A 26,067-nucleotide genomic window follows, 5' to 3' on the forward strand; every position below is an offset into this window, starting at 1 on the left:
CAGCCACACCTTACAGAGCTGTTTGACACATTTTTATATCCTATCTCCTACGCAGATTCCCCCCTCCCCTATCGCACCCAACACCCCTTCCCTAATCATCCAATAAACTATCGGGACCACCTAAAACCACTGTCCTTCCCATGTTCCAGGAAGCCCCTTTGTCCATAACCTATCTTTCACCATCTAATTTTCTATTACCACAGTCCGTCTCCTATAGTTGTTTCGATATTTCCTCTTACAATTTGTAACTTCTGCTTTTCACATTTGTACTTGTCAATACTTAGATAAAATATTAATTCTGATCTTCAGTTGGCTTCTGCTTCAACCTTTTAGACTCATTAGAAATTTCTGAATAATACTTTTATTCCTTTTACTTCTAACGACTGTGAAAGAATAGGAGTTTCCTCTGCAGGTTTTTTAACAGAGAAAGCTACTGGAGCTCAGGAGGTGTGACCCCCTAGTGTGAGAGAGCATTAGATGAGGACTGAACAGTTCTCTCTGGAAATCTGTGGAAGTTATAGATCTGTTGTCTGCCTAGAGGAAGGGAAGTATACTGCTTCTTTTCATTTGTCTCCAATTTGGATACGTAGTATAAGCTCCAATGTCTGCAATGGAAGTCAAATCTAAAGAACTCTGGATTACCCTGAAACCTTGCACCCTTCCGGGAAATTGAGACATTATAAAACCAAACTATGGTATCCAATATTTTTTGACAATGAAGATTTCAAGCATCGGTCATATTTCCCCCCTCCCTCCCCAATAATAACTAATAAGAAACTTAAAATAAAAAAGTTCCATAGATGTTCAAGAGAACAAGAGAAGCTGGTTTTTAAACCATGTTACATCCTGGTCCATTTAGTTTTGTTGCTGTTTCTCTACCTGGAGTGATAATAGTTATCTAATAAAGCTGCAAGTGCTTCAGATTTGATTCCAAAAAGGGACTTCAGAGCACAAACACAGCAACCCTTTAAAGCAGCTATGTCTTTTGCTAGAGTCCTTTACAGCTACCTGATGGTCCCAGAAAAAGAATGGCCTGTTTTAAGAACAGGTGCAATGTTGCAGATAGATACTATGTGTGTGTCCCTTTGACCTCTGAAGTACCTTTTTCAATTGGATTCAAAGTCCTGAACATTCTTCTATCCAGGATTTCAGGCAGGCTTTTTTGCTTGAAGGGGCTGTGAAGAGAACCTGAATCCTTAACCTTGTAGAATTGGTTATTACAATTTGTAAATACTTTAATTTTAGAATATGGAGCTGAAGGCTCTTGCTCAATATCCCAGGAGCAGTGTATGAAGGAAATAAGGCATTTGTGAGAATGAAGGCTTATCAATTGGTTTAATGCTGAACAGAAGGTAGCACGAAGATTTGTGATATCTCTTGGGTATGGATAACTACTGTATATAAGGGGTGCTTGTGTTGTTAGAGATGTGTTGGTTTAGGTAGTTGAGTGTACATATATTTTTCTATGTAGAGGATGCTGGGGTTTTGGTTGAGAACCCCAATGAATTGCAGTAATGTCAGGTTGCTCATATGATGCAAAGAGAACATGGATCTGAAATTAATAGAGAAATGATCGAGGTAGTTATGTCTGATAGGGAAAACGGAGAGAAAACTAGAACTTAATACTTTGAAAGAATGTTTACCAAAGATGGGAAAATGGATAGAGAAGTATTAAAATGTGTAAATATGGTGGGAAGGTCTGTTGCGAGGATTGCTGTGAGAATTAAAGGAAGCAAAAATGACTGTGCTTTGCCTATTTTGTTATATGAAAACAAGAGTTCAGTAAGTTAGGAGAAATAAAAAGGAAATTAAACCTAGTGGTACTTATAGGTGCACGTGGTAAATCAAACAGAGCGAGGAATGACTGGATGTAAATGTGAATGACCGCTATGAATGAATGAAGCCTGGAGGTGGTTTGGTCATCCATTCACGTAGGGCAAATGAATGAGAATTGAACTGCAAATCGAATATATTCTTGACTAGATCAAGAAAAGGGAAAGTTAGGATTGGATGGAGCTGATGACACTCTGAAAAAGAGAGAAGTGAGAAGTCTAAAGTATGGAAGGCAATAGACGGAGCAAGGTATGAAAGCAAGAAAATGGGTTGCCAAGATAGAAAATATGGAGAAATATAACAGATAATGTTGGCAGGAAGTAGGATTAGGGTTAGGTATTTTTCTTTTTCATAGTAAGCCTTTAATTTCTTTGTTATACTATTATTTCTTTTTATGTGCTCCATATTTCAACAGGAAATAGAGGGACAATATGGTACATATGTTTATAAAATACGTTGCCCGGGGTATACACTGAGGGTAGAGAAGGTAAAATATAGAGCACCATTATGATATCAAGATACTTAGTTCTTAAAACATAGGATTAGATTTCCTCTAGTCTCACTTACCCAGTGGTGAAAGGGTAAGTTTGGGAGAAAAAAATTGGCTATGATTAAAACACTTCTGTCCCTGAAACTTAGTGAAATTCAGCCACAATGCTGAATAACTGCCTGTTCAGAGGTGGTGTCTGTTCTGTTTTCTCTTGCAGCTATACTCCTCTCCACACCTGTTTGCTAACACCCATCCAGACCTGGACAAATTGGGGTTGATTCAATCTAATCAACTCACTTACCCAATATAAGGTGCCTCTATTATTCTGTCAGGGCATAAAAAGCTTCCTGTTTCTCATTGCCTGCATCTGCCTCTGATTACAAGGAAATTTCAAGAAGCTAAAAAACCACAGTAGGTGTCTGATAAGGTTTATCTGGTGTGACAAGTTGTAGTCCTACAAACTTCGGTTAATAGCTTGTCAAATCTTTGTTTTCAACCCTTAATTCATGCCCAGACTTTCTACAAAAGGGTGGCCCAGTTGGGGATGCTTCCTTCACCCTTCTTTAATCAGAAGTGTGAAAGGATTAAGCAGTAACAATAACAAGAAGATCAGGCTGCAAAACCTGGTGGAAAATGTAGCGTTTTTCCCCCAGAAAGATTTATTTTTCAAAGACTGCAGCCAGAAAATTGTCATGAAATAACAATTGAGAAAATAATTCCTATTCCATAGCCTTTGGGTGTGTGACTTGTTTTGTCGTTGTTGTTTTGTTTTGTTAAAAAAAGGAGGGTCCTGAGAAGTTTTGCTCCCGAGCTCAATTTAAGCTTCACCCTGGGGTTGGGAAGAGTTTATGAAACAGACTTCATTCTTTTGCTGAAGCAATGAGCCCTTTTGATCCTCATTCATTTATTTATTTTTAAAATATATACACAAAACACAGAGAAGAATCTGAAAGGCTGACCCTTGTGTCTGTAGTTTGAGGGCAATTCCCAAGAACCTTTCATTTCTTCCTGTTTTCATGCAACCCCTTCCTTCCTCCTGTTTTTAAGATTTTCACAGCCATGATAAAGGGACACATACCAAAGGATCTTGCCTGCTTGCCCAGATTGTTGGCCCCTGAATAAGATAGGGCAGACAGTTCAATAGGTTTAACATTGGAGAAATGAGAGCAAGCAGGGAAGATGTGAAAAGCAGGGTCCTGCAAATCTTAATGGAAAAGTCCTGAAGGGTATGAGTGCCCCCTTGAGGTATACGTTTATATGACACCTCCTACTTTAAGTCTTCTCTTCTGGTCACTGTTCAGTTGTTTTCCTGGCTTAACTATGGTCACCATATAGGCAACCAGGCAGCTGTAGATTTAGAATTAAATTGAGAGGGAAGGGGGATGGAAAACTTGCTTATTGCTTCCCCTTTAAACTTTTGGCCCATGAATTGTCCGGTTATTTATTCTGTGGGGAAAAACAGACATGCCACATGACGGCACCTGTCTCCTTTCCTCCTTTATATGGCAGCCCCTGGGCAGGGCTCCAGTTTCCGATCAAGATCTTCAGTTACACATTCCAATCAGGGTTACAGCTTCTGGCTGGACTGTTTCTACTAGGCAAGACGAAGCAGGTGGCATGCCAAAAATAAATGCAGCCAAGAAAGGAGGGAAGGAGCCTATACCAGCCTTCTGCAGTCATGGTTTCTCCCACAAAGTAGGCTTCAACTCCCAGAATTCCCAGAGTAGCCATAGAAATTAGGTATTCTGGGAAATGAAGTCAATACATATGATGGATATCAAGACTGGGGAAAGCTGCTGGACGCTATAGCCTCCAAAATTCCCATCCAGCAGTTATCCCTGTTAGTTGAGGATTCTGGAACTTGTAGTCCAAACACATCCAGGCAGAAGAAGATTGGTGAAGATGGCTCTAAGGATTACAGCATGCTCAAATCCAACCCACCAAAGCTAATACATAAGCTATTGAAAATCCTTTGCTTTGCGAAGCCTCATATATCAAAAGTAATAATGCCGCTTAGGGGGGGCGAAAGCCCTAATAAGCAGGCATATACATAGAATGAAGGCTATTGCTAAGCACATTGATTTGTGCTTAGATTGTAAGCCGCCCTGAGTCTTCGGAGAAGGGCGGCATATAAATGGGATTTAAAAAAAAGTATGAAGACTGTATCCAGGACTATGCATATTTTTATCACCAAAAAATCAAACTCTTTTAACAAAGCAAAAGTTTTGTAGGTGAACTTATGTCAACTTCTACATTTGTTTACTGCTTTTGCATATTTTATTTTTGGAATTAAGCATATTACAGATCCATCATATGACATTCTTGTTCAGCCTCATTTCCATTTGAGGTTTTAATAAACAATGATCAGAATTCTCAGCAGGTTGCATTCTACTCTAGACACCAAATTTTTCTGCTTGTACAGTGCATTGACTCAAACACACACACACACACACACACACACACACACACACACAGAGAGAGAGAGAGAGAGAGAGAGAGAGAGAGAGAGAGAGAGAGAGAGAGAGAGAACATTTCTTTGAAAATTCCTATAGGAGGCACAAGTCTCTGAACAGATGTTTCAAATCCATATCCAAAACACTGATTTTTTTCATCTATCCTTACTCTATTATTATGTTGTAATCCTTCAAATCCAAAGAGATAAGAAACAATATGGTATAGATATTTTGCATTAATTATAGAGTGGTAGACAGAAGTATCCTCAATTTGTATTCCTTGGTCAACTTAATTCCATCTTAGCTGTCAGTTTCCTGATTACCCACTGATGCAATTCTAAATGGCTCTAGACAGACAGCTGGAGATATATAGTCAAAAACGTTTCGTATTCTTCTACATTATTTCTTCTTTTGCTTAAAATCATCTTATTTGTGCAAACACTTCCTGTACATATATCCTAAGAAGTGCAAATTATTCCTATATCCTAACTTTTTCTTCTCTTTGTCCTTTGTCTCTGAAATCCTTGGACGAAGTAGAAATGTAACAGATACACAGCCAGCTGCCCCGAAAATAAAAATATACAGATTTCCAGTGCAGCAGGAGACTGATGGAAAACACTTTCGTTAACAGACCAGGTAGCTAGTAATACTTTGCTGTGGTAGATGCCCTGTCCTGCCTTGCCAACTCAAAAGTGAATTGTGAAGTAGTATGGAAGGAAAAGAAAAGAGATTGCTCATTAGCCTCAGATAATACCTAAATTATCTGAAATGTATTAATACTAATGACAGCTGTAGAACCCTTCTGCCTTGTTCTTTAGACTTTAACATGAAATGATCAACCATTAATCCCTAGTGTGATATTTTAGGTATATATTTAGGTCAGCAGCCCCAACCATTGTGGCTTGGCAGCCCGGCGGGAGGAGGGGGGAGAGGGGAACCGGTCCGCATGCACAGCAGGCCAGTATGCATGCATGCTGCTTGACTTGTGCGGGCCAGCATGCACATGCATGTGTGCGCAGCTCAACTTGCACAAGTTGAGCTGTGAGCTTGTGTACATGTGCCCTGGCCCACTACTCCTGCAACTCAAGCTGTGTGCATGTGCACCAGCCCATCATTCACACAGCCCGGTTCCAAATAGGCCACGGCCCGATAGTAGGGGATCCCTGATTTAGCTGACTTCCTTTTTTTTCTTCTGAGACACATTAGGAATTTTTTTGTTCTCGCTAAGCAATCTTTTCTTATTAATGAAGATATTTCAAGCTTCCCTATTGAGATGCAGTTAGTTCATGTTTCCATAAACATGGGATTATAGGAGTTTGGGTCTGCACCACCTGGGCCCAGAAGTAGCAAATCCAGAAATCCAGGTCCAAAACATTATTACTCATTTTTACAATTCTCTATTTGGAAACACATCAGGGCTGGCTCAAATTACAAGCTGTGTAGTAGCTGAATAGAGTAGACTAGCTCCCAAAACTATAACACCTAATTGTAGAGTAACAATGATGGTGGGGCTGGGTTAAAAGGAAAAAAGTTGGTACCATTTGGGCAGGAAAGCAAATTAATAAGTAGTATTTTGTGGATGCGTTAGCTTCATCTGGGAGACATTGGATGAACCATGAAATACAAGGAAAGCATAAAACAAAAGTAATGTGGCTGCAAAATCAGAAGAGAGAGAGAGAGAGAGAGAGAAATAGAAATAGAAATCAAAATCAGAAAACAAATCACACATATTAAATTGGTAGTTGTGCAGTCTGCAATAAATACAGAGGCATAGAAATCACAAGGGAAACTGCAGATATAGGGCCCTGGGATGAGAACACTAAAATGAGAAACAGGCAGCACTGCTACCTTAGCAACATCCTGCTGATTTACAGGAGATATGAAACCGCATGCAGTTATACATGCAGATACCCAAATGCATATAAAAACCAAGTATGATGTAAAGGGGGTTGATAGCAAGATTTAGGAAACATGAGCACAAATTTATTGAGCTTGACTTTTTGTGAACGCAAGTTTGAATGCGTCGGTGTACAAGGAATTCCTAGCATATGAGAATTGTGCACAAGAGCATGTACGAATTACTCTGCAAGGTATGAACAGGCAGAGTAAAACTGAGAGGATAAAGTAAAGAGCTGTAGCTATCATGAACTGAATATACATACTATTCCGGACACTAATATGCATCACTTGATAGGTATCTAGCTATAATTCCTTGGCTATTGACCATGTTGTCTTTATGATAGTCCAATTGTAATCCAAAATGCCTGGAAAGCAACCAATCCGCTGTCCTGATTTATAGGGTCTCCTGAATAATTGCCTCCAGTGATCTGAGAAAGGAGAAAAAGAGCTTTTTCTCCTGTCCCTTATGAGACAGAGTGTTCAGTAAGGCAGCTTCAAACGTTAAAAATACAACCTAATGAAACGTTGCTTTCACGTCTCCCCCTTTACTAAAGATTTGTCTGTTCCACATGAATTTTGAGTTTAGACCTCTTTCCATTTTGCATCAAAATCCTGGGAGCAAGATACAGATCAGTCAGTGGCCTTTTGATAACCAAGCAGTTTCCCCACTTTACTGAGCACCAGCTTTTAGGAATTTTGCATGCTCATATCATATAAACAAACAAAGACACGGCAGCAGAAATGCTGCTTAAAATAAGAATATGTAGCACATCAGATCTCTTTCATAACTAGAGGCAGAAGAGGATATAGAAGGGGACAATGCAAAATAATAGTGACAAAGAAGTCTGGATAGTGGATATTGCAGTACCTGGAAATGGCAGAAGAGAAGAGAAAGAACTAGAGGAAAATCACAAAATATAAAGACCTGTAAATATATGTAGAACAACTTTGGCAAAAGAAAGCAAAGATAGTAACAATAATAACAGGTGCCTTGGGCGTAATTCCAAAACATCTGGAGCACCAGTTGAATGTCATCAACATCGACAAAATCACCATCAATTGCAAAAGGCAGACATACATTGCAACAATACCCTTAATATTTTTTTAACAATTACCTCTGCCTGTCCCAGGTCCTTGGGAAAGATGCAATAGATGGACAAAAACGCAAAATGCAATCTAAACATCTGGCTACTGTGTGACCAACCCTAATTTCACAATAGAAGGAAAGTGGTGGAAGAGGACGAGAGCCAGTTTGGTGCACTGGTTAAAGCAGGGGTCTTCCAACTTGGCCCTTTTATGACTTGTGGACTTCAACTCCCAGAATTCCTTAGGCAGCGTGCCTGGCTGAAGAATTCTGGGAGTTGAAGTCCACAAGTCATAAAAGGGCCAAGTTTGAGGATCCCTGGGTTAAAGCATCAGGCTAGGTACCAGGAGGCTGTAAATTCTAGTCCCACTTTAGGCATGAAGCCAGCTGAGTGACCTTGGGCCAGTGATTCTCTTTCCACCCTAGGAAGCAGGCAAGGACAAGTTACTTCTGAAAAACCTTGCCAAGTAAAATGCAGGGACTAGTCCAGGCAGTTGCAAGGAATCAACAATAATTTGAAGGCACCAAAAAAAAAATGGAAGAGGATAACAAGAGTCATATAAGTATCAGTTCAATTTAAAAGGGAGCAGAACAATTTCATAGCCTCCCAGCAACTGACAGCAAATACAGAAACTCAGGAGTCCTTGGAGGTTTCTGAGCTTGGTTGTTTTCTTGCAGATGTTTCATTACCCAAACTAGGTAACATCATCAGTGCTACAACTGATGATGTTATCTAGTTTGGGTAATGAAATATCTGCAAAAAAACAAAAACAAAACAAGCTCAGAGGAGGCCTCATTTCAAGCCTGAGCTACCAATATTCTCCTCTATTAATCCAGAAACTCGCTGCTTTATATCAGCACAGATAGACAAGTGAGCGATAGAAAAGGGTAACAGATATTAGCAAAACATAATTGAATCTAAGCCATCCAAGTAAACTAGGAGCCAGGCTCCCCCTCTGCCAGCAAAGGGACAGTCATATCCTGAAGTAAATTCATTCACATGTTAGTTCAACCTAACAGTAACTCATTGTCAATTCGGTCAATCAGTCTGTCCAATCACTACTTTCCTTGCAGACAAGAAGTAGAGCAGCTTTGGCCGCATCCCTCCATGACACGATCATAAAGGGACAATGGCTGAGCCTGTTCTGGAATCTGCCAGCAGCAAACTGCAGAGTTCAAGAGAAGCACGGAGTCCTCTCCGGTGGCAGAAAGATATGCTTCTTGGCCTTGAATCCTGGCTCACTAATACAGGCCTTCCTCGTGTGATGTCTTAGTTCTTGGACCGCAGACCTGCAGAACGCAGCTTCCTAGCAGAGAAGCTGGTTGGCAGCTGGTAATGAACACTTAAACACTCTGGCCTTGGTTATGAAACACTTGTGAATTGCCAGAGTTGGAACTCAGATCTCCTGCAAGAAGTCCACGGGAAAGAGCCCCACTTTGCGGCCAGTGTAGACTTTGACATACCCATTCAGCTCCTCTCCTTTCTGCACCACAATCTATAAATGGATAAGAGAAGTTAGATGAGACAGAATCCCCAAGTAGATTGCCATTTTTCCAGGAAGGAGTTCTTGTAAAATTTATGTGGAGTGAAGGAGAAAGGGAGGGGTGGGGGGGTGGAAGCCACTAGTAAGTAGCACATGACCAGACGTTAGAGAAAACTTACAATTGCTAAGGGGCTGAATGTTATTTAGATGAAGTGTTAAAAAAAATGTTGGGTTTTATAACGATCGTGTACCTCACATTCCCCAGATACTCAGTATAAATCTAAGAGTGATTAGAGTGCCTTAAACTGTTCTGCTCCTAGCTCTTGCTTATGTGATAATTATCAGAAAACAAAAAACCCACTCCTCCATTTCAGAAAGAATTGGCAGGAAAAAAGAGAAGCTATTACTGCATTGTAACATTTGTTTACTTAACTTTCAAATTGTCTGCCAGAAAGCATGGGATATAAGACCAATTTGTGGGGAAATATGTGGCAATTTTCCAGTGAATGGGATCTTTCAGCTCAGGGTGGAAACATTACTAAAGTTAGCATTGTTTTGGCTGTTCAGAATAGTGTGTGTGTGTGTGTGTGTGTGGGCATTTATTTATGTCTGAATGAAATACTTCAAAGAAACGTACCTGATCCTTTTTTAAGGTAATCTGACCAATTTCTTTGTTGCCCACAAAGGACCTCATGACCTTATGCACACGTTCTCCTGCACGCACTCGGATAATGAAGTTTGGTGGAAAGTATCCAATTTTATCTCCAAGCTCCCCAATTTTCTTCCCCTAGGAGGTTCATGCATGAAGTTACTTTATGAAGAAATAACCTGCCCCCCCCAATTTCCCAATTCTATCACCATGAAATAAGACAGGAGTAACACGAGTGGGGGGGTTTTGTTCCAAAAAATCAGAGAGGAAAATTGGCAATTTGCAGTGATTCTCTCCTTCAACATATAAATACACTTTTGCTCTTTAAAAAAGGAGGAAGAGGCAAATAACGAATATTTTGGAACATTAGCTCTTGCCAACAAGATATATTTTAATTATCCTCATCCCTCAAAACTGACATCAATAACCTTGCAAGCTGCTCATTAAGCCATTTTCAGGACAGTAAGTAACTTACATGTTCTAAATGGGGGACATTGAAAAATATTGTGAGGGGAAATGAATTAATTTTTAAAAAGAAAATATTTCAAAAGGAAAAATACAAAATTAATGTTAATAATATCTTGGAATCCTTTCATGAAAATGTAGAGTTCTTAACATTGTAATTCATAACATTTTATTGACAGAGGATGGATTCATGTATTTGGTGGTGCAGTAGGCAGCCTATTGAGGGTCAGAGACTGGACTAAACATTTTTTTTAAGTGGGGGAGGGCATATGATTTAGATCAGGGGTCTTCAAACTTGGCCCTTTTATGAATTGTGGATTTCAACTCCCAGAATTCCTCAGCCAGGCTTGAAGTCCACAAGACATAATAGGGCCAAATTTGAAGACCCCTGATTTAGATAATAGTACAAAGGAGGTGGAAATAGGATCTTCTGAGGTCCCCCCCCCCCGCCCTTTGCTTGGGCACCTTCGTGATATTATTTAATTTTTAACCCTTCCCTGACTGCAGCTGCCAAAAACTAATTGTAGAGTTTCGTACAATGTTGAAGCAGGACACACCCAAACATTTGTAGCAGAGTTCCCAAACAAACTCTTTCTCCCCCCCCACTCCAACTTACCCTATTCCCAACCCTTAGGAAGAAACTACCACAGAAAGTCCTGGATTTCACATGTTTGTGTCATGATTCTATTTTTTAAAATGCTTGTTCTTAATTATGTGCTAATATACAACCCCCCTGGTCGTTAATTGGTTGCCCACCTCTCGTTTTCACTCAGTAACTGATTTTTTGGGAGGAGGGGAGCAATCCTTTTTCCGCCAAGTTTAGTTAAGTCATGCAAATGTGTCTCAAGTCACACTGAAGGAAGACTCCAGCTGGGATGCCATAGCATAGTAAAAGCTGTAACAGAGGAAATCCCAAATATTTTGCTTGTGGCTAACCACTGATATTTAAAAACCTGAGAATTTAAAGATCAAGAACTTTCTTCAGAATGAATAGGCTTAGTCCTGAAAGAGAAACTTACCCGCCACCATTCTTCATTGGAGTCATCAACAATTGCAATTTTGTCCCCAGGGCTGAAAGAGAACAAGGGCCCAAAGATGAAAATACTGTTGTGAATCAGAGCTGCTGAACAACATGAGTGCTCACCGAGATTCTGGCATTTAATCCTTTCTTTCGCAGTTCTGAATATCTGACCAAGATGGCAACCTCACCCCCACCCCTGCGATACTTCCTTGATGGTTCTACCACAAATTCATCAAGGTAATGTGGTACAAAGTCTTAGCTGAGCACCAGAACCTCCATCCAGCAGCCTGACAAACACTCTGTTCTTTTTTCTCCATCTTGCAACCATTGGTAGGATTCTATATTTATTGTTGCCTGTACCTACATTTACATACAGGGTAACCCTTTTTATTTGTCTCCCAGCCCTTTTCCACAAAACAACATAAGGAAGCTGCCATGTGAAAGCAGTTTGGCATAAGATGCAGGCACTAAATTAAGAGGGATATAGCAATGAGGGCTTTGGAATTCCTGAATAAGGAAACTTCCTTCAAGACAAATTATGTCTTGATGTTTTATTTGAGTTCTCAGCATTCTCACATTATTCTTTACATTAATGTAAAACCAGCTCAGCGAAGCTTTGAGTTCCAAATCTCTTGTTATCAATGACTTATTCAGAGACTGTCTTCATATGTTACATTTTAGCTCCATGCCCCATAGGTTACAAATTCCATATATTACTCCAGAGGTTACTCCTCGGTCTCTGAAGCCCGGAGGCTGCGCTCCCTTCTACTGACATGACTTTAACAAAATATATCAGAAACTCAGCCTAGACACTTCTGTGTTGGGATTTGTTTCTATAAAGCAGTGGTTTAACAACTGAGGTTGGTGATGTTCTAATCAATAATAACAAGACAATTTTGCTACTCACTGGAAATCCAAGTCATCCTTCTCCAAGGCTTTGAAGCGATAAAGTGCAATAAAGTAGTGAGACTGTGGGAACCCAGTTTGCTGCTTCTTACTCTGTTCAAAAGAGGAAAAAAAGTAAAGTCCATTCAAGTCAAACATGACTTTTGGTGACTGGAAGTGGCAGCTATAGCCTTCAGGAATGGATCTTGGATTTCCAGGCTAATTTGTAGCCTTGGGCTTCCCAAAAAACTTACGTATAGGTAATAACTGGGGTAATCCTGTCATGCTAGGGTCAACGATAGAAGAGAATATGTGTAGCTCAGGGTTGAACTGTGGGCTCCTTGATGCTCTCTGAGCTTTGTGATTTTCTTGCAGACGTTTCATTACCAAACTAGGTAATACTAGTTATCTAATTTGGGTAAAGCATTGACGATATTACCTAGTTTATTTTGCTCTCAGGTACTCATGTTCTTGTTCTTTAATGCTGGCAAAACACAAGCTCTTTCTATAGATATCCTCTATAAAATTAGTCTCAGGATGGGCAAGGAATCAAAACAGATTGTTCATAGGTGTATAAATAAATGTCTTTATCTGACCAGGAGTATCCAAAGTGAATTTAATCCACCTCTTGGAAAGCAGGGTACCAAGCAAGATCTTAGGGCTGACCCGTTCAAAATGTTGTTGCTATCGAACCTTACACCTCAACAGACAATAGGTCTTTCTGCGGACTGAGGCGAGGCTTTCTAATCCTTGTTATCTGGCACAAGTAGTAACAAAGCCATCCCCTTCCATTATACATTATACATAAACATGGAGGTAATCAGAGAGTAGACTTTCTGAAATCTATTCTGTTCATATGCTCAAAATGTATTGTATGTCAACTTCTTTAAGTGTAGACGGATGATTAGTGGACTCTGATTGCTGGGAATCTGAAGCCTTAGGAAAGAAAGCAAGCACCCAGGGAGTTTGTGCTTACTTGCTCAATCTCAAGAGACTGAGTTCCAACCTTGAGATTCTGACCTTGAGATAATACATATACATGAGTTGAGTGGCTTGTCTATGTACCATTTTCCTATTTTTTCCCCACCATGCAGCCCTTTCTACTAATGTGAATTGTGTAGGAACAAAGAAAATGCAGGGGGGGGAAAAACCAGCATGCGACCATTTGAATAATCAGAGCAGCAGGTGAAGAAAAGTGACTTGCAACAGCATCACAAACTTGTAGGACAGGGGCCTTCAAACTTGGCCCTTTTATGACTTGTAGACTTCAACTCCCAGAATTCCTCAGCCAGCATGCCTGCCTGAGGAATTCTGGGAGTTGAAGTCCACAAGTCATAAAAGGGCCAAGTTTGAAGGCCCCTGTTGTAGGATTTGGAGACAAGAAAGCATGTAGTCATGGTGTGCAATCTGGAAACAGGCAAGCACGTTCTCTCCCTCTTCCCCTCTCCCATGCAAGAGTAAGAGGCAAGCACCTTGTCATCCGGGGTATTCTTCTCTGCTTTCTGTCTTTCTGGATTTCCTGGAATCAAAACAAACAAGCAAGCAAACAAAATCTACATTCAGATGGGATGAAATATGGAGGAAAGCAGAATTCAGACAGGTTCCCTTCTCCCAGGGCATTGAAAATAAAATCCCACCATTTTCCTAGGTTTTTTCCCCCCTCTAGGCCTAAAAAGGAAGTTATTCATAAATTAACACCCACCCTCCATCTCTGCTTTTCCTGTATTAGTCTGCCTGGCTTTCCCTGCTCATAGCAGTCACAACTTTAGCTGTTCTTTTGTATGGGTGTGAGAGCTTGATTCATTGCATTCATTTCAGTGTTATATTTGCATTTTCTAGTTAAAATATAAAGCTTGGCCAACAGGCAGCACCTAGGTTGGGGTAGGCAACCTTGGCTCTTTTATGACTCCTGGACTTCAACTCCCAGAATTCCTGAGCCAGCCACCCTGAGGGGAAAGGGAGAGGTTTCCAAGCTGAGCAAGGCTAGCTCAGGAATTCTGGGAGTTGAAGTCCAGGAGTCATAAAAGAGCCATGGTTGCCTACCCCTGACCTAGGTGAACTTCACTCAAAAACGTAAGCAGAATCACACCTGGCTACAGTTGAGCAACATCTGGAGAGCTATCAGTTGCCTCTCCTGAGATGGCACATGGCAAAAGGTTTGAATTTGTGGGCACCAGGGTTTCCTTTCTTTTCAGCGATCTTCTTGCTTCTTTTGCACTTTGTTTATTTGAACAACATTTGCTTTACAAATATTTGGACTCTGGATCCCAAAGACAATAGATTTTCTGAAGCCTGTTAACACTTACCTCCCTCTGGTTTGTCACTTTCTGGTTTGGGGGCTTCTGTTTCTTCTTCCATCATGGCAGCCAAAGGCTAAAATGTAGGAAGGAAAATATATCAGGAAATATTTATTTGACAATATTTATATGCCACCTCAATCAATAAACTTAGGGCGGTGCACAAATTAAATACAATACTGACCAACTCCTATCCTTTACCTACACTAAACTTCAAACCTGAGACTAGATGATTGCCTAGGCCAGGGGTAGGCAACCTCGGCTCTTTTATAACTCATGGACTTCAATTCCCAGAATTCCTGACTTAGTATAGCTGACTCAGGAATTCTGGGAGTTGAAGTCCATGAGTCATAAAAGAGCCTCAGGAATTCTGGGAGTTGAAGTCCATGAGTCATAAAAGAGCCAAGGTTGCCTACCTACCCCTGGCCTAGGGGCACAGGCCTAATAGAAATGAGTGGTTTTGAACATCTTCTGAAGTCACAGAAAGGTAGAACCCAAGGTTATCTATAGAAGCAATTTATTCCATAGTGCAGAGGTACTATGGAAAAGGTCTGCCATAGGATGCACATCCTTTGTTTCTGAATACAATGATACAAGTTCAATGGTACGGTAGAAGGCAGAGTTCCCAGCGTCAAGAGATTCTGGATGGCAGATTAGTGCCTTGTAACATGAACTTAAGGAGAGGAATCATTGAATATTTTAAGTACTTTAAATGAAGGTGATGAAAATATAGCCCTCCAGATTTCACTGGGGCTAAGACTCACAACACTCCCAGCCAATATGAGTAATGGAGAGTTGTAGTCTAGATTATCTATCTGGAATGCTACATGTTGCCAATGTTAACTTTAGAATTACTTCTATCTTCATCCATTATTCCAGCTCGGATAGCCTCTTATGCACCACCCTTTTATGTTGTGATGTTTTGTCACACTGGCATCCTACATTTTTTTTGTTATCCTGCCCTTTCTTGCGCTCCTTGTTTGCCATGATGACACCTGACCGTAGGGTATCGAAGACAGGATCATTTCGGCTAGCTGTGAAATGAACACAAAAAAGTTATAAAGGTTACAAAGGTGTTTCTGAGGATGGGTGACCAAGAGTTAAAGTTCTACTGGATGGCTGACTTACCACCTGAGAGTTGTTGGGCACTGTACAACGGAGAGCTGTAAGCACGGCGGAAACCTGGAGGCTGAAGAGTAAAGATTATACACAGTCAAGAACATTGGAAAAAAGGGACCTATTTTTCTCCCAAATGATGGAGCTTGGTGACAGAGGCAGCTATTATCCTTGAAAAGAATCTCTAGCCTTAGTCTAATGCTTGTTTTATAAATAACACCATGCAGCAAACATTTTCATAAGATGCAAAAAGAATTCTTCTGCTGATTTATCAAAAATGCCAACGCTCCCAAAGCTTTGGCAATAGCCTCTAAAGCCTTTCCCAAACTTGACACTTTATTATTATAGTTTTCAGGGTGATGGAAATGGGAAGTCATTAAATGCATGGAATATTAATTCATTGTGTGTATTCAGTATAGTTTAATTTTTTTTCCCTTTTCTAGGACAAAAATTATACCTACTTCTAGTCAATTTAAGCAGAGTAGCCCTGGGTATTTTATTCTTTTAGACTTAAGAGTTGCACTTGAAAAAGATTTCTGCAATATGGAGACTACAGTATTGGGAAATCCCAAATTAGAAAGAGAAGAGCCCTGATTGCAGCTGTTTTTTTGCATTTCAATATTCAGGAATTATTGATCAGACCTGCTAAAGAGAAACTAATTGACTGGCTTCACCCACATGACCTGTGCTGTTGTTCTAAGCTAAGAGTGTCTCAGCTATGTTTGTTCTCATTTATGTCATCTGATTCACTGTGATCCCTGACTGGCTAAGGTCACAGAAAAAAATGGCACCTCAAAGCCCAAATGACTGCCTATAATACTAGGAAAAAAGGGGGTGGGAAAGCTATTTTCTGGTGGACCATTTGGTCTCCTCCAAATACGTGAAAAATGTTCATAGCTGAACGTTTAGTATAAAACTATTTATAGAGAATATGTTACTAGCAGCTTCAGCTTTTAATTATACAAAAATACTATGTAATTTGTTAGCTTACCCACTGCTCTCCTCCAGTTCAGCAGTTAGGGAATTGTGGCTTCAATCTATCAAAAGCAATGCACTGAATCTACACCAAGAATTAGAATCCATTTTTCAAAAGTATAAAGTCCATTGTAGGGCCAATAAGTGTACTTTTTCTCCCACAAGAATAATTTCCAATTGAAAAATAATGTAATCCTTATATACACTGTAATGACTGCACATTTCTACTTTTTATTCTGGCATATGGAGAAGCAATGACATACATCTATTTGAGATAGTCACTTCCAGAGATCGATATTCAGATTGTGCATTATTTTATCCGTGTAGAACAAGTGTAGCAAACTAGCTCTTAAATCAAGGTGCACTACTTAAAATTCTTGCAGCACCGTAGATCCCAGGGTTGATTTGGATCAGGTTCCAACAACAACACCGGATACAAATGCAAGAAAAAAAATGATGCAAGATAAAATTGACAGCTCTTTCATGTAATCTTTTAGAGACTTCAAGGCAAGCAGAGCTGATGAGTAAGGTTACAATGTACAAATTGATCCATTAATGCCACCACATGCAAAACTACTGCGGAGGAGAGAAGCTATGTTCTTGGCTCTTAACCAGGTTTGTTGTTTCTCACCTACAAGCAACAGAGAGGCAGTATGATATAGCAGTTAAGGTATCAGGTAAGGGACCATGAGGTCTAGTCCTGCCTTAGGCATGAAGCCAGTTGGGTGATATTGGGCCAATCCTTCTCTCTCGGCCTTAGGGAAGAAGCAAGAGCTAACCACTTCTGAAACTTTGCCAATAAAACTGCAGGGACTTCCCTAGGCAGTTGCCAGGAATCACAACAGAAACACAGACACACACTCACACACACCATAGCAGTGAGGAAACAGCAATCTGCTCCCCAGGGTCAAGTTTTGGGAATGATTTCCTGGCATATTTACCAGGCACAGCCATTGATATCAACTCTTCAGAGACTCAGTCATGTCCAGTAATAATTAGAGACTTCACAAATAGAGGATGGCTGAATAAAATGCCTTATTGCAGGTAGAGCTGCAGAACCCAGGAATCAAACCCCATGTCTAAGTGCATATCTAAATTCCAGGGTTAAATTTTAGGAGTTTCCTTCTCACTTCGTCTAGTCCACAGATTGTTGGCCATCCTTTTCACAACCTTGAGCGCTTGGAGACACAAGTTCCATGCTCAGGTAACAATTCTATCTGGCTTGAGATCTATTGGTTTCTGTCATTCCGTTTTCCTAAATACAAACTTCATGGGAAGCAACTGGCTCCGACTCAACCCAGGCAGGACAGAGTGGCTATGAGATTTTGGCCCCCTAGAGCCCCCCACCCCACCCCAGAGTACCATCTTTAACTCTGGACGGGGTGGCAATTTTCTAAACTGAATTGATGTGAAATCTGGGGGCCTCCTGGATTCATAGCTTCGGCTTGAAGAGCAGGTGGCAGCAGTGGCTAGAGGGGCTTTTGCAATGAGTTGTCCAGTGCACCAATTGTACCCTTTCCTGGATCAGGAGGCCATGCTCATAGTTACTCATGCTTTGGTCAGCTCCCAGAAACTTCCAACTGGTGCAGGACGTGGCAATGCACAGGGTGATGGGTGCCCCTCGGTTTGTCCATGAAACACCTCTGTTGCGTGAGCTTTGCTGGCTTCCAAATACTTTCTGGGTGCCAATCAAGGTGCTAGTCATCACCTTTAAAGCCCTATATGGCACAGGGCCAGATTAACTGAAAGACCGCCTTTCTCTAAACTCATCGACTTGTCTTACCAAATCAGATAAAGAGTAGGCATGCTCCTAATCCCTTCCCTTAAATATTGCCATCTGTTTCTTTTTTCTATTTTTATTATTAGTTATAATATATATATATATATATATATATATATATATATATATATATATATATATATATATATATATATATATATATATATATATATATATATATATGTTTTAAATGTTAACTATTTAGATTACCTTGCTAGGCCCCAAACATGGGGCAAATCTTTATTTCCTGTTTTCAGCCTATCTTGAAGGCTATCGAACAGGCAGTAGTCACACCGGACAATTCATATATTTGTGTAAATTACTAACAAAGAATTAAAGGGAAACTGAGATGCATTTCTGACTCCTTAGTCGTCCTCAGCCAGGGTATGGCTGGCTGAGGACGACTAAGGAGTCAGAAATGCATCTCAGTTTCCCTTTAATTCTTTGTTAGTAATTTACACACACACATTATATATATATAATTATATATATATATATATTATATATATATATATATATTATATATATATATATATACATTATATATATATATATATATATATTATATATATATATATATATATAATACGGTATTATTATTGTATTAGTATAAGTTGGATACTTTTAGATTGTTGGTAATTATGTTATAGGCGGGTTAAAGTGTATTATGTATTTGGTCATTTATGTAGTTGGTTAATGTTAGTTAGATTAGGATTATTATATATTTGTAACCCTGTAATCAGCTTTGGGAAGTGGGGAAGGGGGAGGGGGGTTTAGGGGTGGGTTGGGGATGGGATAATATTGTAACTTTTATAAAACTTTTCAATAAAAAAAATATTGCCATCTGATGGGAGCTTGGAAGTACGCCTTCTCCATGGCAGCCCCTGCCAATGGAACACTCTTACCCCTTTAATTTGGCAGGCTTCTATCCTCCTACCCCAGGGGTCTTCAAACTTGGCCCTTTTATGACTTCTGGACTTCAACTCCCAGAATGCCTCAGCCAGTGTGCCTGGCTGAGGAATTCTGGGAGTTCAAGTCCACAAGTCATAAAAGGGCCAAGTTTGAAGACCCCTGTCCTACCCTTCCGTAAAGCACTGAATACTTGATTTTTCCCACAAGCATCCTGATAAGACGAGGTGAATGAATATTGGAAATTTGACTTGGCATCATTTTTGTTTTTGTTTTTAATGCACTGAGTTCTTACAGTCTTAATATGGTTTTTTATGTTTTCATTTTTGATTGGGAATTGTCCAAAGTTTTTTATAAGATAGGTCATCATATCAGTGTTTTAAATAAATTAATTCTTTTAAGTTTCTTACTGGTAGCCATCCTATAGACTTCATGGTATAGAATAGATTTTGTTTAATCATCAAATACTGATGGACCCCAAACCAAATTAAATGGCTTTGTTTCCTCATTCCTTTAAAAAAACTCTCTTGCAATATTCTCAGTTTTGCTAATTAAAATGGATTAACCTCAGCTACATATACCTGATCCCAACCTGGATCCAATGGTAATAACACAAAAAACCCAATTTCAGCTAATTATATTCTAGCTGTGCTCACCCAGTGAGCCTGAAAAAGACAGGTTCTTGAGCATACCGCTTTTGTTACACTTTGATTAAAAAAATACTGAAGAACTCCTTCTGTTTTCAAAGCAGCATGCCTTTCTGGGGAAATAAAAAGGTTATCACCTTCTATACCTCAGTATCTTCTACATGTCTAATGGAGCAAGCAAAGAACCAAATCTGCAGGCTGCCATATCAAATCATGTTATGGATAGCAATTGGCAGAGGGCAATTACGTTCTGGGCATTGGGGCCCAGAAAAAGGCACTTACTATTTTGCCAAAGCAGCGCTGAAATTCCACGTAACTTTGGCAGTGATGATGGATGTGAGTTTTGCAGTTCTTGCATTTCAAGCCATATTTGTTGTTGACTGCAAGGAAAGAAAAGGAATCAGTGGTATTATGGAGTAAGGTGTTTGCGCACACACACACACACACACACACACACACACACACACTAGATAACACCACAGCATGTCTTCTAATTGAGCCAGACAGAAGCCATTTAAAAACACTCAAAGAAGCCATTTGTCTCCCAGATGGAGGTGAAATTACTTTCAGGAAAGTGTAGGATGAAACATCAGCATTCCCTAAATATGCTTCCTTTTGGCATTTTAAAATGTTCTGCCAAAAACCACAAGGGTAAAATTTGTGTTTGTTCAGTTCTATCAGAAATGTAGCTTGGCGAATCATTTTGGCAACAAAGGATTTCTAGGGTTTTAGCTTGAGAGGTCTTCCTGCTCCCCACCATGTCTTGGCCTCCTGGATAGAAAGGAGCCTCAACTTATAACCACAATTGAGCCCAAAATTTCTGTTGTTAAGTGAGACATTTGTTAAGTGAATTTGGCCTCATGTTACAACCTTTCTTGCCACAGTTGTTAAGAGGATCACTGCAGTTGTTAAGTTAGTGATAGGATTATTAAGTGACTCTGGCTTCCCCCACTGACTTTGCTTGTCAGAAGGTTGCAAAAGGGGATCATGTGACACTGGGGCACTGCAACCATCGTAAATATGAATCAGTTGCCAAGCTGTCTGAATTTCAATTATGTGATCATGGGGATGCTCCAACTGTCCTAAGTGTGAAAAACGTTTAGTAACTTTGAACAGTTACTAAACGAACAATTGTAAGTCAAGGATTACCTGTAGAAGGCCCACATGGTTGACCTATGGCCTGGCTTGAGCAAATAAGATCTTTCAAGTATAGTGCTATAATCCCCACCATCTCCACACAAGCTATGGATAACAAATGTTTCATACATTTATGGATTATACTATTGTTTATATCAGAGGTCCCCAATCTTTTGGGCACCAGGGACCGGTTCCGTGGAGAGGGGTTTTTCCGCGGACCAGAGGTGGGTGGTTTTGTGTGCTGCCTGCATCCCGCGGATGAGGCTTTGCTTGTTTGTCTGGAGCGGCTGCTGGCACACCGCAGCCCGGTACTGGTCCACAGACCAGGGGTTGGGAACCCCTGGTTTATACCAACCTGGGGAGTGCTGGTATAATATATTTCCATTTGTTCCTTGACTTTGATTCCTTGGATCTCTTTCCTGGCTCCTGATTCTCAGTTTCTGACTCATTTCTGACAGCCAACTTCTCTTCTACCCTGACAAACTCATTTCTCTTTTACGTGTGGCGGGGAGGACTGACATGTGATTGCCTCCATGACAAATAGTTTGGCTCTAAGATCATCAGCACTTGCTCAGCAAAAGGAAGTAGGTTTGTTATAGAGGAAAAAGCAGCCTGTGTTACTTTTTAAAATGGACTAATGGAATGCATACATCCTGACAATGTTTTGAAAGATACCTTTTTTTTTTACAAAAAGTTAAAAAAAACAGAGATATCATCAGGTGTACTTCCCCCCCCCCTTTGGCTTGGCTTGAGATGCACCTCTATGGGCAACCAACCTGGAGGTCAAGACAGTGGGTGATTAAAAAGGCCGCTGCTTTCAGAACTGAACAGCAGATAAGAATTCAGGGATGAAGTGGGGCAAATATATCATAAAGCAAGTGAACCTACTTGTGTACTTGCATCAGAAATAACGGCAGAAGTGCCTGATTGCATTGTTTGCACAAGGACATCATGATGCACCTGACATCACCTGTAACTATGGATGCCTATGAGTACATTCTGCCATTCTTTCTAGAATGTTCTCCCACCGTTCATAGTTTGCTATGAAAGAGTGCTAGGGATTTTCCGAATATCAGCATGGCTGCAAGAGATATAATTACCAACATTAAACTATTAAACAACAACCATGCACGATGCGTGTGAGCATGCACCATTCTCTGTTTCAACAGTTAGCTGATCATTTTGCCACTAGACATAAAGCACAATCTGTATCTTCTCCTCCCTCCACTTGAGTAACTGCTCCAAACTATCTGCCTGCTGGGACTATTTGCCTTTCAGTATATTCCCACCATCCCATTTTTGCGACTTTTTTTCAGGCATCATTCATGCATCTTTAATAACTGCATGGCATATAGAAACTCACGGACAATCATGCGGGCACAGACATCACAAAACTTAGGCTTCTTGAAGTAGTGATCCTTGAATTTGTGAGGTTTATCGTTAACTGGTTTTTCCGGCTCAGGTGGAGGCTCAGGCTCTTCCTCCTCCTCCTCCACTTCCTCATAGTAGTAGATGGGTCCCCCCGAATGGCTGACCAGCTCCCCGTTGGCTTGCGGCTCCTCTGTGGTAGGCTCCTCCTCCATGGGCTTGCGTTGGAAAAACTGCTTTAGCTTCTGCAACTGAGGGTCCAGGTTGGGATGGGGTAGAATGGGTGGGTGGGGCGGACAAACGGCATTCAATAGATGCCAACAAAGAACCTTGGCAACCAGTGGAGTTGGCATGCACACACACTCCCAACTTGTCTAGCCCCAAAAGGCAAGGGAGTGGAAGAGGGGTTCAGGGTGAAAACAGGGAGACAAAAACCCCAATTCCTGCTCGTGGGAGGAAAACCTCAAAGAAAATGCAAGCAAAGGTCCAGTGTAAAGATAAAGAAGAAGCAGCATTGCAACATGCATGGAGACGCCACCACAATGCTCATAAATTGCACGTAGCGGCCTTCTATTTACGTAGAAACTAATGGTTAACAAGCTGTAGGCATGTAGTGGTGTGTAGTGTAGTAGTAGTAGTCACCACCTTCCTATCCTTCTGCAAGATCCTGGAGACATGGATTCTGCCAATTGGCTGGGGAGCAAATGGGGCAGTTCCGCATTGGAGTTGGCTGCTAGATTGACGGCAGACTCCACCTCTCCCCACTTGTCCTCTGCTCTCCACCCATCCATCTTTTTCAAATATCGTATTGATGTATTTATTCTCATTGTGTCCCTTTGTCATTGTTTGCTCTGTTGGTCTATTATTTTATTTTTGCTTTGTTCACACAGCTTTTCATTTTTCTTTCTTTTTACTATGGTAAGCTGTCTAAAGTAGTCCCAAGGCGAGATATGTGGCAAATAAATTTAACAGATAAGTAAATAAATAAAAATAGTCCTAGATGGGGAACAGCATGCCATGTGGAGTTTTCCACTTGATGGCACTTCAAGCAGGACTGGCAACCAAATAAAGATTTGTAAGTTAGATATTTTTTTCAGTCAAACAATCAACTATTGATAACCTACAATATAGTTACTTTCAAGTCTTTACCTATATCACCCCAGTAAGTCATGAAAACCTTACAGAATCATTTATTGATTAAGCCACCCAATTCCTAAATGATTCTGAGTCACTCACAACTAGAACCTAACATACTAAAAAAAACACAGCTAATCAGAAGAGCAATACACAAAAATGCTCACTTTATACTCATGCTGCATATTAAGGAAGAGTTGTTGAAAACAGACTTTAACTAGAGATTTCCAGACTTGGCAGGGGTCAGACTCTTAACTTTAATGGACTATAACATTCTAGCTTTGTAATTAATTTAAGAAAACTATTCCCTGATTACAGAAATGTATTTTGTTTCCACTTTTCATTATACCTTAGCACAATCAAACTAACCTTTTACTCCCAGGCCTATGGCTTAAACTGACCCACATTGATTAATCATTGGGAGGTTGTGCTTGCTAATCTATTCTATTGGCAAAGCTTTCATAATATACTTTGAGCCTAATGCTGCATGTAGCTACACACTATCTCAACAGTTGAACTGCTAGGGAAGGGCATTTGTCACCTTTGATGAGAATGTAAAAGCTTGTTTTGCTTAACATAATCCACAGGATACACACAATGCCCATTTCACGTTAGCTATTTACATCCCACTTCCAAGATGTATATATTAATAGCGGAAGTCAACTATCCACAGCATTAATTGGTTGATCCATCAGATCATCTGGAACAATATCAGTGTCAGTAATCCATCCTCCTGCTTTGTCCACTAGACCAGGTTTTATTAGAGAGATGTCCATGACTTACATATTTTTAATGGAATACATAACACATACACGGTACAGGTAATCCTTTACTTACAACCGTTCATTTAGTGACTGTTTAAAGTTACAACGGCACTGGAAAAAAAAGTGATTTATGACCATTTTTTACACTTAAGACCATTACAGCATCCCCATGGTCATGGGATCAAAATTCAGATGCTTAGCAACTGACTCATATTTATGACCATTGCAGTGTCCCAGGGGGGTCACGTTATCCCCTTTTGCGACCTTCTGACAAACAAAGTCAACACTTGCAGTGATTTTACTTAACAACTGTGGCAAGAAATTTGTAAAAACGGGGGACAAAATATCTCGCTTAGTAACAGAAATTTTGGGCTCAGTGATGGTCGTAAGTCGAGGAGTACCTGTATAGACTGGGAAAATACTAAGAAAGGCAGACAGTCTGACTGAGGAAAGAGGGTAAGCTTCTGAATAATTATTCAGTTCATTATGTTCTGTACAGAGGCAGCGAGTCGGGGAGCTGGCTCACCCCACCTGAGAAAGCAAACTGCAGTAAGTCCTCATTGCAGCACACATTTGTACTGTGTGTACCCTTACTGTGCTACCAATCTCTAAACTATTGGTACAGTAACTTATTTCCACAAGGGCGATGGTCATCTTGACCCTGAGCACAACGATCTGTATAAGATCTGAGGCAGGAGGATGGTTTACTGGCTCAGATGTTGCTTTTACACTGAGCTGGGCAGTCAAAGCAGCAGAAAAGAGAGGATTCCTGGGAAAGGAACAAGTTGAAAATCCAAGAGTCATCAAGGAGAAAGCAATGGATGACATGCAGCCCATCTCCTAAGGTGAAGGGCTGATAATATACACCTCAGGGGAAAAGCAACAAATCATTTGCCCGCATGCATTTATTTATTCACATTCAGGGTCTCCTGAGATCCTGAGATCGGGCAATTTAATGAAATGTGGAAATTCTTGCAGCATTGATGCTCTTGCAGCAGGCTTCCGGCAACAGAGAACATACGATTACCCAACACACAACACTCTGGGCTCTATCCAGCATTTTTCAGAACAAAATATTAAGAGTATAGATTCTGTACAAAGCAAATAGCTTTCTGTATGCCTGAGTGCTGTTCCCATCTGTGCTACTCTGCAGGTTGTCCTAACTGGAATGGACGGACTTCATTCCTGTATTCTCTCTTTCAAAGTTTCCATATGGTTAAGAACTGCACCTCTTGCCAATGCTCACTTCCATTTCAGCCCTCAATTCCTCTGTCTAGGAAACTCTGGACAAACGTATTGCAAAACAAGAAGATTCAACTTTCCTCTGCTAAAAGTCTATTTCTTAGGGGAGATTTCCGGCAGTGTATGCATAGCACATTGAGCCATGCTGTGTTTAGCCGCTGAATAAATAGCAAAAGGCTGGGTTTGCAAATCTTACTAAGTCAGAAACCAACCAAATACATTTTGGTTTAGTGAAATGTATGAATTGGGTCACAGATTTGCCTTCAGCCCTTTCCACTTCAGGTCTGACTGCTTATATAACTTCAAATTCAGGTTTCCAAAGTCCTACTAATTTGATCTTCTAACTGAAGTCTGCAGGAAAAGGGCCTGTAAGTCAATCAATCAATCAGAATAGAGTTGGAAGGCCTTCTAGTCCAGGGGTAGGCAACCTTGGCT

General features: G+C 40.4%; 1 protein-coding gene across 6 annotated transcripts in view; it reads right to left on the reverse strand.

The window, feature by feature from the left end:
• Positions 1–4,395: 4,395 nt before the first annotated feature.
• STAC3 (SH3 and cysteine rich domain 3) overlaps positions 4,396–26,067 on the reverse strand; it is a 31,413-nt gene continuing 9,741 nt past the window's right edge. For 2 of the 6 annotated variants that reach the window (XM_083355738.1, XM_083355739.1), the window contains exons 3-12: positions 22,488–22,710; positions 20,270–20,367; positions 15,689–15,749; positions 15,503–15,594; positions 14,570–14,636; positions 13,736–13,782; positions 12,286–12,377; positions 11,377–11,428; positions 9,881–10,030; positions 4,398–9,255 (exon numbers count right to left, since the gene is read on the reverse strand). In XM_083355738.1, coding sequence (XP_083211864.1) covers positions 9,157–9,255; positions 9,881–10,030; positions 11,377–11,428; positions 12,286–12,377; positions 13,736–13,782; positions 14,570–14,636; positions 15,503–15,594; positions 15,689–15,749; positions 20,270–20,367; positions 22,488–22,710 — 981 coding nt within the window. In that variant the 3' untranslated portion in view covers positions 4,398–9,156. Of the gene's footprint in view, positions 9,256–9,880; positions 10,031–11,376; positions 11,429–12,285; positions 12,378–13,735; positions 13,783–14,569; positions 14,637–15,502; positions 15,595–15,688; positions 15,750–20,269; positions 20,368–22,487; positions 23,023–26,067 lie in introns of those variants that run through there. The other 4 variants (XR_014491626.1, XM_083355741.1, XM_083355737.1 and 1 more) reach the window with 4 other exon arrangements.

The sequence above is a fragment of the Vipera ursinii genome (genome assembly GCF_947247035.1).
Source record: "Vipera ursinii genome assembly, chromosome: 2".
Lineage (NCBI taxonomy): Eukaryota > Metazoa > Chordata > Lepidosauria > Squamata > Viperidae > Vipera > Vipera ursinii.